The following is a 15,477-nucleotide window of genomic DNA, read 5'->3' as shown; positions in this document are numbered from 1 at the left end:
AGCTCAGTGTTCCAACATTCGAAAGAAGGGACTGCTCTCACAGCTATTGACGAGGTACAACACAAATGCTACGGCAAGGGGGAGCCAGGATGCCAGGTCAGGGGAGAGATATCATCACCCGCGCCTGAGACTGGGTACCAAGCCCCAAGTGCGATAGAAGCAGGATTGTTGAGTGCGAGAGGAACTGAAAGATAGGATCATGGCCAAGCTTAAAACTTGGATCACCCGTAGCTGGTTATCAAGACTATGTGAAGTACCCTCAGAAGGTCTGCTAGATGATGTTAATGTAGCACTGCGGACGATACCTACAGTCATCATTACCAACTCTAACAAGCTGATCTACAATACGGCGGCAGTGATCAGTGAGATGCTGGGCTATAAGTTGAACCATGGAGAAGGAGACTAGAGGCTAAGATCAAGGTAGCACGGAGAGAGGTTAGCCAACTATCGGAGCTGCAGAAAGGTGCGACAAAGAAGGTGCCTAAGAAGTACAGCAAGCTGTCCATACCTGAGGCAGCCTTGGCCAGCCACTTAAAGAGGTACACTAGAGAGATTGAAGGCAGGAGAATAAACCAGCTGTTCTCCACAGAACCAGCCATGGTGTACTCTCAGTGGCAGGGGAACAATATGAAAACAGCACCACCAAGGCTGGAGACGGAGCAATACTGGAAGAGCACAGGGGAGGCCACAGCAACCTCCCTGAACAGGGTCCAGTAACCATCACAGTGGCAGACATCCAAGAAAGGGTCTCCAGTATGAAGAGTTGGCACCAGGCCCCGACATGGTTCACGCCTACTGGCTGAAGAAGCTGACTGCACTCCACGAGTGCAGTCAGCTTGTTTAATTGCATGTTTAATTCCCTAGAATTAAAAAAAATCCTGTTAGCAAACTGCACTTTAAATTTTGCTCTGCATTAATAAATCAATATTACCATGCAAACAAGTCAAAATGTGACAGATAGCAAGGATCATGTGCTAAACATCAGCAAGTTGCCATATCAGTTTACCAACATGAATGTATAATACTGATTCTATGAAAAGCATCACACGTGTGCAGGGTGCGGATCTTGATAATCATCCCTGAGCTGTGTAGGTCACTAAAAAAACAATATGTTTATTTCCTGTGCTGCAGGTTTTTTGTTTAAATTATATGCTGGTCAAAGGATCCTTTCTAAATGCTGAGAAAAGAATAGACTTTCTAAGCAGGTGATGCACTTACTGCTATATGATCGACTGAGTGTCATATAATGACTACTAGTGGTCTGCACTGCAACATTGCAAATGATAACAAATATACAGTTATATAATTAAAGACATATTGTTTATAATTAAATAAATAGTGGCTCACTTTTCCCCACTAATTATATTACCTACTAACTCTGTCTTGTATAAGAAAGAATGATACAGGCTGAAGTTGTGGGACAAGCATTCAACTCTTCTGAAGATGTGGGCTGAAATAAACTTTAAAGGGAGCAAATGAAACGATGTCACAGAACTGCAAGAAGTGCATGTGCTGATAACATCTACTAAAACAGAGCAGGCAGTAGGGAGAGACAGAGCGCGCGAGAGAGAGAGCGAGAGCAAGAGAGAGAGAGGGATACGTTTACACAGTCAGGTCTGAGGAATCAGTACATCTATGTTCAAGGAAGAAGTGTTGGATCTGACAGGTGTTTACGACAAACCACGTGAGGTGAGGCAATAAACATTTCTCTTTTGTGGTTGTTGTTGTGATCTTATCTGAAATGAGACAGTGCTGAGATGAAGGCTCTCGCAAAAAGATCAACTTGATGTTTCTGTAGGACACGTGTGTGTGTTTATACCAAACGGATGTGGGGATTTGATTTATTTGATTTTTATTCCTATTCAGAGGATGTTAGCTGGCATGTAGGCAGCTGGCAGTATATGTATAGGGCAACACAGAGATAAGCTGTGGCCAGGCATGCTTTTGCATGTCACATGTGAGTTTTAAATGTGGATTATCAAGTTAATGGGTTCTATTTTCTGATTTTGCTGACTTCATACTTCAGATTCAGATTTGGGTAAATGACAGTAGGGCTAGCTGATATTGCAGTAAACATGTAGGAGTTGTTCCGAATGAGCCACATGAAATTAAGTCTGTGTCTCTGAAAAGACATGAGCCGTGTCCCTAATGAAATCAGTTTACTCTAAACAAGTTGTAAACAAGTAGTAAAAAAGCAAAAAGCAGAGTTTCAGAAGACAAGGCAAGAACCCAGTGCCACTGGGCAAAAATTATATAACCTCTTCTAGGATTTCACTTTGGCAAATTCCCAAATGATTTACCAGACTGCTCTTCGTGGTTTCTTTTTTCAGTTGTTAAATTATTGAACTATAATGGTCCCTCCCCCTACTCGCTACATTCTTCTGCCATTCCAGCCAAGATCTTACTCCCTCTCATTGTTGATTTTTGGTACCTTCGTTAGTTCCATGATCAATTCAGGTTCTCTGACCACTGTGTGCACGATTGCTGCTGAACAGAAACATATTACCATTTCATTATTTTCATGAGATAGTCTGGAGTGCAGAATTGAAGAAAGAATTTTCATGTGGTAACTGTTAGTAAGCAATGCAGTATGATGAGCTAAAAGAGGCAGCATTACTTGTGGCATGTAGTTTGTAGTCATGCACAGAGTGTTAGCCTGACATCAATCCGCACATCCGTTTGTTATAAACACACGCACGTGTCCTACTGAAACATGGTGACCACAGATTATATCCAACTATTCACATTGCAGGGAACTATTGTAAGTATTACTTGGCAAGCTTATTTTTTTTAATCTTTAGGCTTTTCTTCCTTTTATTAAGCTCTTGCTAAGTGACAGTTTGACAAATCAAAAATTGTTGGAAAATTTTATTTATTTATTTTTATTTTATTTGTTTGCAGATAAAATGTTGCATTTCACCGGTTCTCTCTGTGCGTTTGTAAGTCAACAAAAGTGCAAAAAAATGGAGACAAACATCAGTGATTTTTATTTGAATTTCTTTCCTATTAAATCCTCCCTGACTTTTTATGGCCTATACTCAGTAAAGCCTGGTTATTATGGCTGTAAATGACGGTAGCCAGATTACTAAACCTCTGTCTGTGCTGAACAAACAAAGTCCCCATGGAAACAACACGTTTTTATCCCCGAGGGAAATCCATTGAGATGATCAAAAACATTAAAAGGTTCGATCCTCTGAATGGCCAAGTACAGGTGAAACAAAGGCTGCTTTAAATTCATTAACTTGAAGCATGAGAAGACAAATGGTAATGTCATGATTTGAAATAATGGCCTAGTTATGAGTTGATTATGATACAATTATATTATTATATTATTATAGGTAGTTCTTAACTTCACATACTTTACAGGAAAGAAGAAATAATTACATTGTAAGTCAATTTGATTCGTGATTAAATAATAGCACCCACATTTTGGAGGAAAGGAGATACAAATTATACCGTAAGTAATTTTAAGTACTGCATAAATATTTTTAAGTACTGCCTAATTTATTTGTAATTGTGTGAAGAATAAACCACCTTACATCTTAAGAAAACTGTCATTTTTGATAAACTGCACCTTACCTAACTTTCAGGTATTTACTGTAAAAGGAAAGGAGACACTCATTTCCTGTACACTCTTCTTATGTTATGTTATGCTTGAACAGTATTTGTGGAAGAAAAAAATTTAATTTAGAATTTTGCTCCATCATTATGAGATCTCCAAAGTCTGCAAATGTTAAGACTTATCACATTTACACTGGTAAATTTAAAAGAAAATCAAATCACGGAATATCCATTATGCACATCATCATATGGAGGAACATTTAGGTGAGGGGTGTTGGCATTTTGTGTGCTTTTTTTTAGAAGGAACACTGTTAGCAGAACAGTATGTGTAGAGATTTTTTAAAAAAAACACAAAAAAAACCCAGGGCTTCAGCATTTTGAAGAGTATTGTTCACAACTGTTGCCAATGAAGCCAGAAATATGGATCTGACTTTCTTTAATTAATTAATTAATTAAATTACATGAATCTATTTTATTCAATAGGGATGATGATTTTTAGATAATTTGCAGAAAATTAAAGTGAAATGACAAAAGACAATCAACTATACATACGTTATAATGATTAAAAAATGTTTTAAAAAATTGTTAAATTAGAATCGAATTAATTAAACATAAAAACTGTGATTTATTTTACACCAAACTTTGAGGTTTACTGTGAAAAATTCTATTTGGCTAATTTAATTTGATTTGAGCGATTTGGTTTCATTTAGAAGTGTGTACCTAATGAACCTTTCTGAAGAATGTCGACTGTCAAAATTTTGATCTACAATGTTTTAGAGATGCCATTCACTATAGGCTATAATAGACTATGGCTGTATCTAGAAATAATAACTATCTTTCCGAGAATATAATAAAAAAAATAATTGAAAAGCTTAATTAGCTCTACCTACATTTACACCTGATTAGTCTGTGTACCTAGCATGTTCCTGAGACAAAACCTCGTGGCTAAATTAATCACATATCCTCTCTTCCAAAAATAGGATCTTTGAACACGGTTGTCAAAAGAACAATAATTATTCTGTTATCATTACTTATCATTCTATTATTGTTGGAACACAGCCATAATTTCCTCCACCCCAATATAAACACCATAACGCGATATCTGTTCTTATTATTTTTGCATGTTTGCTGTCGCAGCATGAATTACATTCTGTTGTGAAACCCCTGAAGAGGATCTGGATCGGTGCCACAAAACAAAATTACCACAACTGTAATCTAAACATGAATGAACAGTTTGTCTTGGTAAACATGTCATAAAGTTGAGGCTCTGGTATCTTACGTTCTGTTTAAACCATGCTCACTAAATATTGCATGTGTCTCTGATGTTTGTCTAAGGCCAAAAAAAACCAAACAAAAACACTAGCGATGAAACAGTCTATGATTGTAGCTATTTTCATGTGTCTAATTTCTATTTTGAATTAATTTAAAAAATGATGCATGGACAACACATGAAGCATGACAACATACATTATACAGATGTGATCAAATTAAATTAACTCTTACAGGAAATTGGTTTATGTTGCTTATTATTAAACTATGAGTTGCATCCATCAGCACTGGCTCAAGGCAGGGCAGCTGTCAAACACGCCAAAAAAAAAACAGCGCGAGTCTGTTCATTCAGGGTTTTTATATTTTCATACTGTAAAATTTGATGTAAGTCGGGATTTTTTTTTCTTTTAAAAGTCCTCCCATGCTTAAAGAGCTTCAATGTTTCTATGTCTTCTTATACCTTTAGACTTACACTATTGTCTTTTATGACTGTTTTTAATATCTTGTTATGCATTACGCTGATGGTTGTGCATAATATAGTGTAGCTAGTAAAAATTTGCATCTAGGGACAGTTTTTTTTATTTCTATTTGTTGTATATTTTACAGCAGATCTGGCAGTTATGGATAGTGTAACATGGGGAAATGTCAGTGTGGGTGTCATTACTTGGGTGCATTTCTGTCTATAGAGGACTCCTCAACTGGATGTATTTGTTTATTTAACAATATAAGGCACAATGCAAGGGTTGTTCTATGAGTCAGGGTAAATTCAACATGATTTTGTGAAAGAAAATGGAAAATGTTATTGTGGAATGCTTTAATATGTGTTGAAAAAATATGTAACTTTACTTAGCAGTGTTACAGATTCCCTGGGAGGTCAAATCCAAAGTCAGAGTAGAGATCAATTTTCTCATTTCTGATTTCAACTGAGAACATTTGGTCTTAGAACTGCATTAGTAGCATAAAAAATCAAAAACCAAATCTTTTATGAAGATTTATTTTTTATTGGATAGTGGAGGAATGAAGATGAGACAAGAAAGTAGGAAGAGCACGCAGAGAAAGACATGCAGAAAAGGTCCAGAGCTCATGCTGCATTCAGTGTGTAGCATATGATCGCCTGTCAGTATTGTAGTCCACTGTCTTATATTGAATTATTTATATTTTTATGGAAACCTTATTACTTAAAAAACAAATTGAAGTGACACTATTTTATATCTACATATACACACCTAATGTCAGGATTTGCAGCCCTGTGCATAGTTTGCTTATTTGTCATTTTCTCAGTGACCATCTGTGGTATCTTGACCTTTAACAGCGTTGGACTTGGACTTTTTCATTAAATGACAGAGGGATAAACATGTTTCCTTTTTATAGCTTTTAAAGTAACCCCATTGTTTTTGTTTTTCATCAGGGTCATGTTTACTTCAGAGGCTGTGGCAATGTGAAACAAGAGAAGACTATGAAGAGCTTTCCATACAGAGATAAACCTTTAAACCAGACTGCTTCTATGCACATAGATACCATGGAAAAGACAGTCTGAGGGACCTGACAACAGCTGAGAAACTTTGGAGATAAGCAGATGAGACATTTTCAATATTTACTACTGAGGTACTGGCAGTAGCACTGTTCCAGTGCCAGAGAAGGAGTGCATCATGATCGCCACAGCACTGCGCTGGCTCATCCTGGTGTTTTTCATCATTCTGACCATTGGTGGTAACGTGCTAGTGTGTTTGGCTGTAGGAATGAGCCGTCGACTATGGAGAATTGCTAACTGCTTCGTGGTTTCGCTGGCAGTGACAGATCTCCTCCTTGGCCTACTGGTGCTTCCCTTGTCCGCCACTGTGGAGCTGCGCAGCGGGGAATGGCCGTTTGGAAGAGCCCTGTGCAACATCTACATTTCATTAGACGTCATGCTGTGCACGGCCTCCATCCTGACCCTCCTAGCAATCAGTGTGGACCGATACCTTGCTATTTCAGCACCCCTTAGCCACTCCCGGAGAGTTACACCTCTAAGAGTGACATTGGCTATCATCACCATCTGGGCTATGTCACTAGCTGTGTCCGTTCTGCCTATCCACTTGGGGTGGAACACAGCGGACTACAGGGTTCAAAACTTAGCCTGGGGCATGGGGGATGATGAAAAAGAGGGCTACTACTGTCAGTTTGGATGGAATAACAACTATGTTCTTCTTTATGCCTTTGGCTCATTTTACCTGCCTCTGATGGTTATGTGTGGAATGTATCTTTGCATATTCAGGATGGCACGAGAACAGGTCAGTGTTTATTATGATTTTGTCAAAGGTCATTACTTCAAGGCTTACATTTCTTTTTGAAGATGTCTGGCCAACTGCTATAGAAATACATATATGAATAAAGATATTTTTTTTGTTTTTTCAGTGGACATTTAAATGGGATTTATTTAAATTCATATTGTCTTGTAATTGTAAATCCTTGACTATCAAACCAGTGACTTGGTTAAGTCCCAAGATCTCATTATCTTTGTCCCCTGGCTCTCTGTCCTTCTCTTAACCAATCTTTTCAGGCTAGGCGAATTCGTGCTACCCTGCCATCATTTGCACGTACAGCAACTGCAGTAATAGCCCGAGAGCACAAAGCTACAGTGACCCTGGCTGCAGTACTTGGGGCTTTTGTCATCTGTTGGTTCCCTTACTTCACCTACTTCACCTGGATTGGAATGAAGGAAAAGACAAACCCGCCTAATACACTTCACTCCGTAGTCCTGTGGTTGGGTTATTTTAACTCTACCCTGAATCCAATACTTTATCCAGCCTTTAACAGGGATTTCCACAGAGCCTACAGAGAGCTGCTTCACTGCAAAAGACTATATCGGAGAAAACTGCACCTTAACGGTGTATCGGTAAATAGGCGATTGACCTTTACCAATGGAAAAAGACTTTCTCAACAGTGTGAGGGACAGATAGACATACAAGAAAAAGACACAGAGGAGAAGACCCTCACGCTACAAATGGGAAATAGTATTCCTGATGAGCCAAGATGAAATGCTATGGATGTTGTCTCCCCAATAGAATCTAGAGTTCCAGCAAAATATTGCTTACTATTACTCACTCAAAGTAAAAGATTACCCAATGGTTTACACTGTCACTCATTTCTAGATGATAGATAGTGCCAAAGTTTATGCAATTCCAGGCACAGTACAATAACTGTTATATAAAAGTTTTATTAATGATTAATAACACTGTTATTGGAAAATAACATAAATCTTTACATGTTTATTTTAAGTTGCACATTTTTCTTTGGTTATAATAGTGTTGGACTAAGACAGAAGTTTGAACTGCATGTTTTTAACTGCAGTCTTCAGTGTAGCGAAGTTGATCTGAGTCGAATAAATAGATGACTCAGTAAGCTTCCCAGAAAGCTGCATGGAGACATGTGTAGTTAAAAGTTTGCAAATTGTTTATTTTTAAACCCTCCAGCCCTGCTATTCAAAGTAAATAAATGACCAGCAAGTTCATTTGATATGTGCAATATGTGTATGAACCCAAATAGGACAAACAGAAGGACTTCCTGGACACTTTTACAGATTAACTGCAGTTGAACAAGATATACTTTTTAAAGAAAAATATGAGTTAAGCTATGATAACGACCAGCTCTTTTCTTTTATCTTAATGGACATGAGCTACATCATTATAGCTATGCTGCCTTTATGTATTATAAATACATCAACAGATGAGATCACTTATCTGCCATTATAGACAGAAGTGAAACTTATGCACAGTGGTGATATAGACTACTGTAAAAATCAAATCTACGTAAATCTAAGCAAAATGTATGATTTCTGCTTACATTTTTAATTTATAAGGAAATTAGCACAGCAAGAGATTAATGCATTCAGTGTATTTATGAAGCATTCTCATTTCATGTTATATTTGTTATTTTTATTCCATAAAAGTATTTTTATTAATTACCTCCTAACTCTACCAAATCAAACATTACTCAAAAGTAAACTGTGACATGAATGTTGTGAATATTTTACAGACAGTGTGCTATATACTGAATAATGCTCTAACATGGTTTTATTTGTGTCTTTGAATGTATGAAGAAGATTGTCAGTGGGAACTTAATTCAACAAAACTCATTAACAAGGCAAGGTGGATCTTACTGCACCAAGCACAGCTCAGAGTGAGAGTTGCATGTACAGCTTCCTGCACGTAGGTGCTGTGGGAGGTTTCATTGGCATTTCAGAAGGACAAATGTTCTTCCTGCAGGAGAAACATAAACAGAGAGTCATGAACATTTAATAAATGGGCTTTCTTTCCTGGACATTACATCTGTTTCTATGCATTATATTAAACTGTTTATTTATTACTGCAACTGCAGAATGTGCAGCTTTCTCTTTGTCTTTTCAAAATCTGAAGTGAGTGAAGTGAGAGATATGCTCTTGTGAATGTTGATTATAATCAATATTTGTTTGCTTTGTGTGTTTAATTGGGAAAAAAATGATAGCTGAAAACATCATTCATCAGAAAATTAATGAACTGATCCTTATTTTTTAAGCTCTGATATGTATCTGTATGTATAATGTATATTGCATTGCTTAAAAAATACATATTATAAGTAAGTACAAATAACTTATGCAAACAACAGGTTCCATTCTTTAACAGGATATACAAATCTAACTTAGTCTGGGTTGTCTGTGCTGCAGATTAACTAAACCAGACTGAATATAAAGGTCAGAAAGACAATCAAGATACAAGAGTGCTTTCTGTAGTCATCAGCATACATGATGGGACCAAATTGTAATTTTTCATTGTGATTAAGCTGATGAAAAAGCCGATGCGTCATCATGGCCTTTATGAAAACGCATCGTTGGCTCAGAAGTGCTCTAATCCAAAATTTTTACTTGCCTCACTATTTATTTAAGGCCTGATACATTTGAAACCTTTTATAGTCTCAGATGTGCAATCCTTTATCTCTGTTTACCTGTGTATCGTCAGTTCCAGCATTACACCTCTAGGGCCGAGGATAAATAAAATTAAATGTCCAAAGAGCAGCACTTTTATCTAACTGTCAATAGCTGGATTATTATAGCTTTGGAATGTGTCTCTGTGCGAACGGTTATTTGTCCACGTTTATGTAACACCGCACATACATGTCACATCACATACGCGTAACAGCAGGTCTGCTGTTGAGGATTGCCATTTCAGCATCAGTTATCTTTGTAAATAAAATTCTCTTTTACCAGTGTTTAAGATGAACCGCTGGGTTAAGGGCACACAGTAAAAAAAAAAAAGAAAAGAAAGAAAAAAAATGTGTGTCATGTCAGTTTCACTTTGGCACAAAATGTTAAATCTCATTTGTCTGAAACTATGCAAAAACCATCATATGAAACTATGAAATTCTTTAATAAGATTGAGTTGTTGTTAATTGCACTTATTTTTTTGGTAATGATCTTTCAAAACAAAAGTCTATAACTAAAGTAAACAATTTACTATGCTGTGATTCTGGCTTGAAGTGGAAACTTGAGTTAACTGTTAGTTTTAGTTTTAGATTTCTTCCTGTTGAAAGTGAGTTTTTCCCTACTGCTTGCTCACAGGGGATGATCTTATTGTTGGGAATTTATTCTCTGTAATACTGTAGGGCATTTACCTTACAGAATAAAGCGCCTTGAGGTGACTGCTATTGCGATTTGGAGCTACACAAATAAACTTGAATTTAGCCAAATTAAAAAAAAATCAAAGCAAGATGTAGTTTTTTGAACCCATCATTTACAGAAGTGGAACCATGTGTCAAAAATGACTCAACACAAGCTTCTGAATGACCTGATATTACATTACATTGCCAAAGGATCAGTCTCTAATTAATCCACTATAGGATTAGTTGGGCCAAAATAATCCTATATAGTGGATTAATTCTTTTCATAGGAGTATATTTCATAGCTTCACCCTGAGTGGCTGAGCAGGTATGGGAATAGTTTTCAGAGATGATTCACCAAGATCAACTGTTTTTTTTTTTTGTTTGTTTGTTTGTGTTTTCTTCTAGATGCCCATATATCAGTGAAAATATCAGTGAACAAACCATATATTTCCAGCAGGTGGCAGTGTTAGCCAGCTTTCTCTCTGATGACTTGTTTAACATCTGAAGCGTATTTGCTTTTCAAGGCCTTAGTCTTTCTCCATGTGGCACAAAGCAAACAAGCAGAAATCAACAATTATGGATTATTAAAATATCAGTAAATCAAGGTACAGTCTGCTGATTGTGGTTATATCTCTGCAATAACTAATATCAACATATTAAAAGAGCGCTCTGACAGCATAATGCATTGGACGAGGAACAGCAGTCAGAGGCAGAGTTTAGCAGGTCTTTAGGATTCATTAGAGACCACTCGAGTCATTAAGATCAGAACCCTTCTGGAATGTACCCAATGTGCAGCTTTGGGATTAGAAAGAGACAAAGAGTTTTTTTTTATTATTATGATTATTATTATTTAATTAAGATCCGAATTGAAGGTTATGTCTCAGTCCACACTGACTCTCCTTAGGTCAAAGATAAGAAAAGAGAACTAATAGAAATGATATCAGCTCATAAATACAGTTTTTTGTTTTGTTTTGTTTTTATGTGAGTCTAAAAATTCAAAAGCGTTCTCTAATTTTCACATACTCTGTGCCCAGTCGCTGCCATTTGTTCATTTATTTGGTATCTATCTGTTTATTGTCTTGGGAATGTGATAAGAGCATTTAAATATCCTCATGCATTATGCAACGGAGTAGGAGGAGAAGGTGGGTGGTGAGGTGAAGAAAAAAATAACTTAAAATAAGATTCCTTTTCTGGTTTCAGTGCCATCATGAAAGTCTGCATACGCTTGCTAATACTGCCTTTGCATGTGATTGGAGGCTGTTGGCTGGTGTTTGTTAAGTCGCACGTCCTAATTGTCCCCAGTAGACCCAAACAGGACAGCAGCTGCCATGGATAATTAAACAAATTTCTTCCGCAGGCTGCACTGGGAGTTGACGGAGGTTTTACAATTGTTTTAGAATTAACACATAAAAGTGAAAGAACTACTCTACGCTATACGCTTCCGATAACAACCGCACTCTGCGTCTGGAGCCTAATCTGGAGATATTTTGCGTTTGCACTGAAAAGGTTGTAACACGTGTTTGTGCTGTGCCTTCCTCTCTGATGCAGTACAGGCTTTCTTTGTGGAGTCAGCACTTCTGTTCTACCTACATAAGTGTCAGCTGCAGCAGAGGAAGTGCACAGATTTGCAGCTCTGTGGGAGAGCCGGAATAACTGTACAACTTTACAGGTTTTGCTTTTAGGTTTAGAAGTACTGAAAATGGGACAAAGGCATGTTACTAATAAAGTTGTGTTTTCTTACGCTATATCAACATTCTTTTCTTACTGTAGCAGCTTACACAAGATCGTCTTTCTTTATGTTTCTGTCTGGTTTCGGACGGACTTGTGCGTTGACAGAGCAAAAAATAAATAAATAAATAAATTTTTCTATGTATACTCCATTTGCCATCGTGGGCCTGTGTGTATTTTTGTATGCCGGTCTAGCTTTTGGCTCTGCTTCTTATCTCAGCTCCATGGCTTCCCACTGTTCTTGTCACTTCGCATCGTTCCATGCGCAGATGACTGCTAAGCTAAACTCCTGTAGAGATCCAGGAGCTGGTTTGTCTGAGCATGCTCAGTGCGGGGGCTTGGAAGACTTAACATCTGAGTGTGGGAGGCAGCACACTGCTGCTGCAGGGGTCAGCTGTGCGGATGCCTGCACCCAACAGCAGTTGTTTTCATACTGACAGCACTGAACAGATAACCCCGAGGAAATGGCAAAAAATCTGTAGCTTCCCTCGCCAGGATCATCAGAATGAGTGCAGGAAAGAGCACCGGGGGTTCGACTTTCAAGCAATTTGATTCAAAATATGCACTATTTGAAAAAGCCTTCTTTGTGCTTGAGGAATGTGCTTCACTATGGCAACAATATTTTCTGCCAATATGTGACAAAGTATTTCATCAGTTCATTTATTCAGATTCATACATCACCATGGATACTATGACCAAACCAGTTCTTCTCTCTTCAACTTCCTTTGGCTTCTTTTTAGTGATCTTTGTAGAATATTGCTGCCAACATTTTTTTATGACTAATGTCACTTTTGCCTGGTACACAATGATAGATCAAATAATTGGTTTGGGTTATGACGTTGATGAAGGGCTGTACTAATAACTATGCCACAGAGCACACTCTCTAGAAGTGGTGCAGAAATTAGACCAGTGAATTATCCAAGTTCTATGTGTGTTGACATTGCCATGGCTACTAATGGTCTCTGCGGGGCAGACATGATTACAATGAGTATGTGGATGAAGCAGCAGACGAGAATGCCAATGGGTGACTTTCTGGATTCGCAAGGTGCTTTGCAGCTTTGTTGGAAAGCACATCTAATGATAAAGCAACCTGTAAAGAAATCTCATAACAGAAATTCGTGAACTTAACATATCTTTTATTTGTTGCTGGCTTCATAGACTGTATATAAGACATGGAAATAGCCACCATGACATAAGCCACTGTGTTGACTGAACTCTGATGATTAATGAAGATGAGGGCTGTTTCCCTATAGACTCCCATACAATCAGAAGTGTTTCTGCAACCAGCTGAGTTGTCCCTGTCTACCCATTTAAAAGAATGGCAGGTTTAAAGCACTTTTACGCTGACTTCTCTTTTCAGCTTGTAAATTACTGCAATTTTGTTGCTACTGTGTCTGACAGCTAGCTTGAGTGCCATCCATTAAATACTCCATATCCTTTCTGTAATTTTCACAGAAGTGTCCATGAAACAAAGGCTGGAACTTGTGGAAGAGCAGTTGTTGTTTGCACATACAGATAAGGCTGCAGTCTGAATGACTGAAGGGAAAGAAGCAGGTTTCTGAAACAGTTACAATCTCCAGACGGCACAAAACATGGTAGAAAGGAAAGTTGCAAGTCACCCTGTGATTTAACTGATGAGTTGTCTCTTGCTAATCATAAATCTGAAGACACTGAAGAAAAGCTGAAGTGTACCATAAGCAGCTTTTAATAACTCCTTTAGAACTAAAGCAAGAAAAGCGTACACAGAAATAATGGGGAGGATACATCAAATCTTAGATGCTGGATTAGCATTTTCACCACTTCCATCTTGGACCAGCAGAGTATATGGGACTGTGAAACTTTTCCTCATTCCTGAAGACTTGTCAACCTCAAGTTGCTAGCCAATGGCCATGGATAATCCTCCATTGTGAAAGATAGTATAACCAAGAATTAATAAATCTGACATTTTTTAATAAATGTGACATTTTTGGGTCACCTTAATCCAGTGGTTCCCGAACTTTTTTTGCTGGGCCCCCCTTTATTTTACATGAAAATGCTCCCGCCCGCCCCCCCCGCGTGCACACACGCACGCACACGCACTTACACATCCTCCAACCACACACACCCATATTCTGCTCCATTGCGGTTTATTTCACACCTCAATCATTTAGTAAACAATTAAGCAAATACAAGTAATCTGCAGGTAGTACTAAAATAACCTACTAACTCTTTTACGCTACGTCCACACCTACAGGGGTATTTTTGAAAACGCAGCTGTTTCGTCACCGAAAATGGAGATTTTTTAAAACTCCTTTTTTGCTTTTATGTGTGGACGAGTAATACAGAGTTCGTCACGCAATGTCAAAGGTGTGTGCCTTTTGTTATTGTTTACATGAGATAGATTGCAGAATGGCAGATAGAGACGAAATACTGTTAATCTGACTGTCTTCAGGTTTTACATGCAGTTGCTGTCCCTCCATTTACAAAGGCAGAGGCCTCACAGTGTGATTATTTTACGTGTAGTTGTTTTTTTTTCCTGTGTAATAATATTCAACATTGCTATCAATACATTTTTTTTTAAAATGCCTCTCTGTGCAAAATGGGTTTAAAAACATAAACAGCTGTGAGATACTGTTTGTCCGTGATTTAAACCGAGGGAACAAATCGTGGCAGGATCAGCCTGATGTTATTTTTATCCCACTGTAACTTTACTGTATAAAGAGCTAACATCTCCAGGAGTAGTTAGTCATTACAACAAGTGTTTGTGAACTAAAAATCAAGAATGTGGGATACTGTTTGTCCATGATTTGAAGAGCCCAGCGGTGCTCCTGACGAAGGGAAAACCAATTCTGCAGGGGAGACCTACCTTTGCACTTGTGCAGGTGAAATCAAAGGCAAGATATGCTTCACCATATTTTCTAGTCTTTGGCTTAGAATGAAGTTGGTTTGGAAACATATTCAGCTATGCTTCATCTCCTGCTTTGCGTTTCTGTGGGCGCCCAGTGCTAGCAGTGTCCAAGCATTTTGTTGTTTTCCTTTTCATACCTACAAAAGTGCCTTTTCATATTTTCTAATTGAATTTTGATTGCCGATATCCTCCACACATATTCTTTTTGGCAATGTGGCCAGCTCTGTGCTTCTATTTTTACCATGCCACTCTTTGAGTAAAGTGCACCTCCCATGGGATCAAAGCAGAATTGTGCGAACAACCACCTCAAGTCACGAAAGCTATGGTCTTACTTAAGCTTCCTTTATTTTATTTATTTATTTATTTTCTTTATTGTACGAATGTATTGATGATGACATTTAGGATGAAGATAGTATCAG

General features: G+C 37.8%; 1 protein-coding gene across 1 annotated transcript; it reads left to right on the top strand.

Moving 5' to 3' along the window:
- Positions 1-1,615: 1,615 nt before the first annotated feature.
- hrh2b (histamine receptor H2b) lies at positions 1,616-7,991 on the top strand. Its single transcript, XM_005931907.3, has 3 exons — positions 1,616-1,689; positions 6,239-7,100; positions 7,370-7,991. Exons 2-3 carry the CDS (start codon positions 6,480-6,482, stop codon positions 7,844-7,846), a joined length of 1,098 nt encoding a protein of 365 aa, XP_005931969.1. The 5' UTR covers positions 1,616-1,689; positions 6,239-6,479; the 3' UTR covers positions 7,847-7,991.
- Positions 7,992-15,477: the final 7,486 nt, after the last annotated feature.

Source organism: Haplochromis burtoni, unplaced genomic scaffold, assembly GCF_018398535.1.
Source record: "Haplochromis burtoni strain Fernald_Lab_line unplaced genomic scaffold, NCSU_Asbu1 Contig_152, whole genome shotgun sequence".
In the NCBI taxonomy this organism is placed as follows: Eukaryota; Metazoa; Chordata; class Actinopteri; order Cichliformes; family Cichlidae; genus Haplochromis; species Haplochromis burtoni.
The sequence above is the reverse complement of the archived record's forward strand: the minus strand, read 5'-3'. Positions and strand labels throughout refer to the sequence as shown.

Coding starts and splice junctions, on each gene's coding strand:
- hrh2b (XM_005931907.3), top strand. CDS start 6,480: ATGATCGCCACAGCACTGCGCTGGCTCATCCTGGTGTTTTTCATCATT. Junction 7,101..7,369: donor TCAGGATGGCACGAGAACAG/GTCAGTGTTTAT, acceptor CAATCTTTTCAG/GCTAGGCGAATTCGTGCTAC.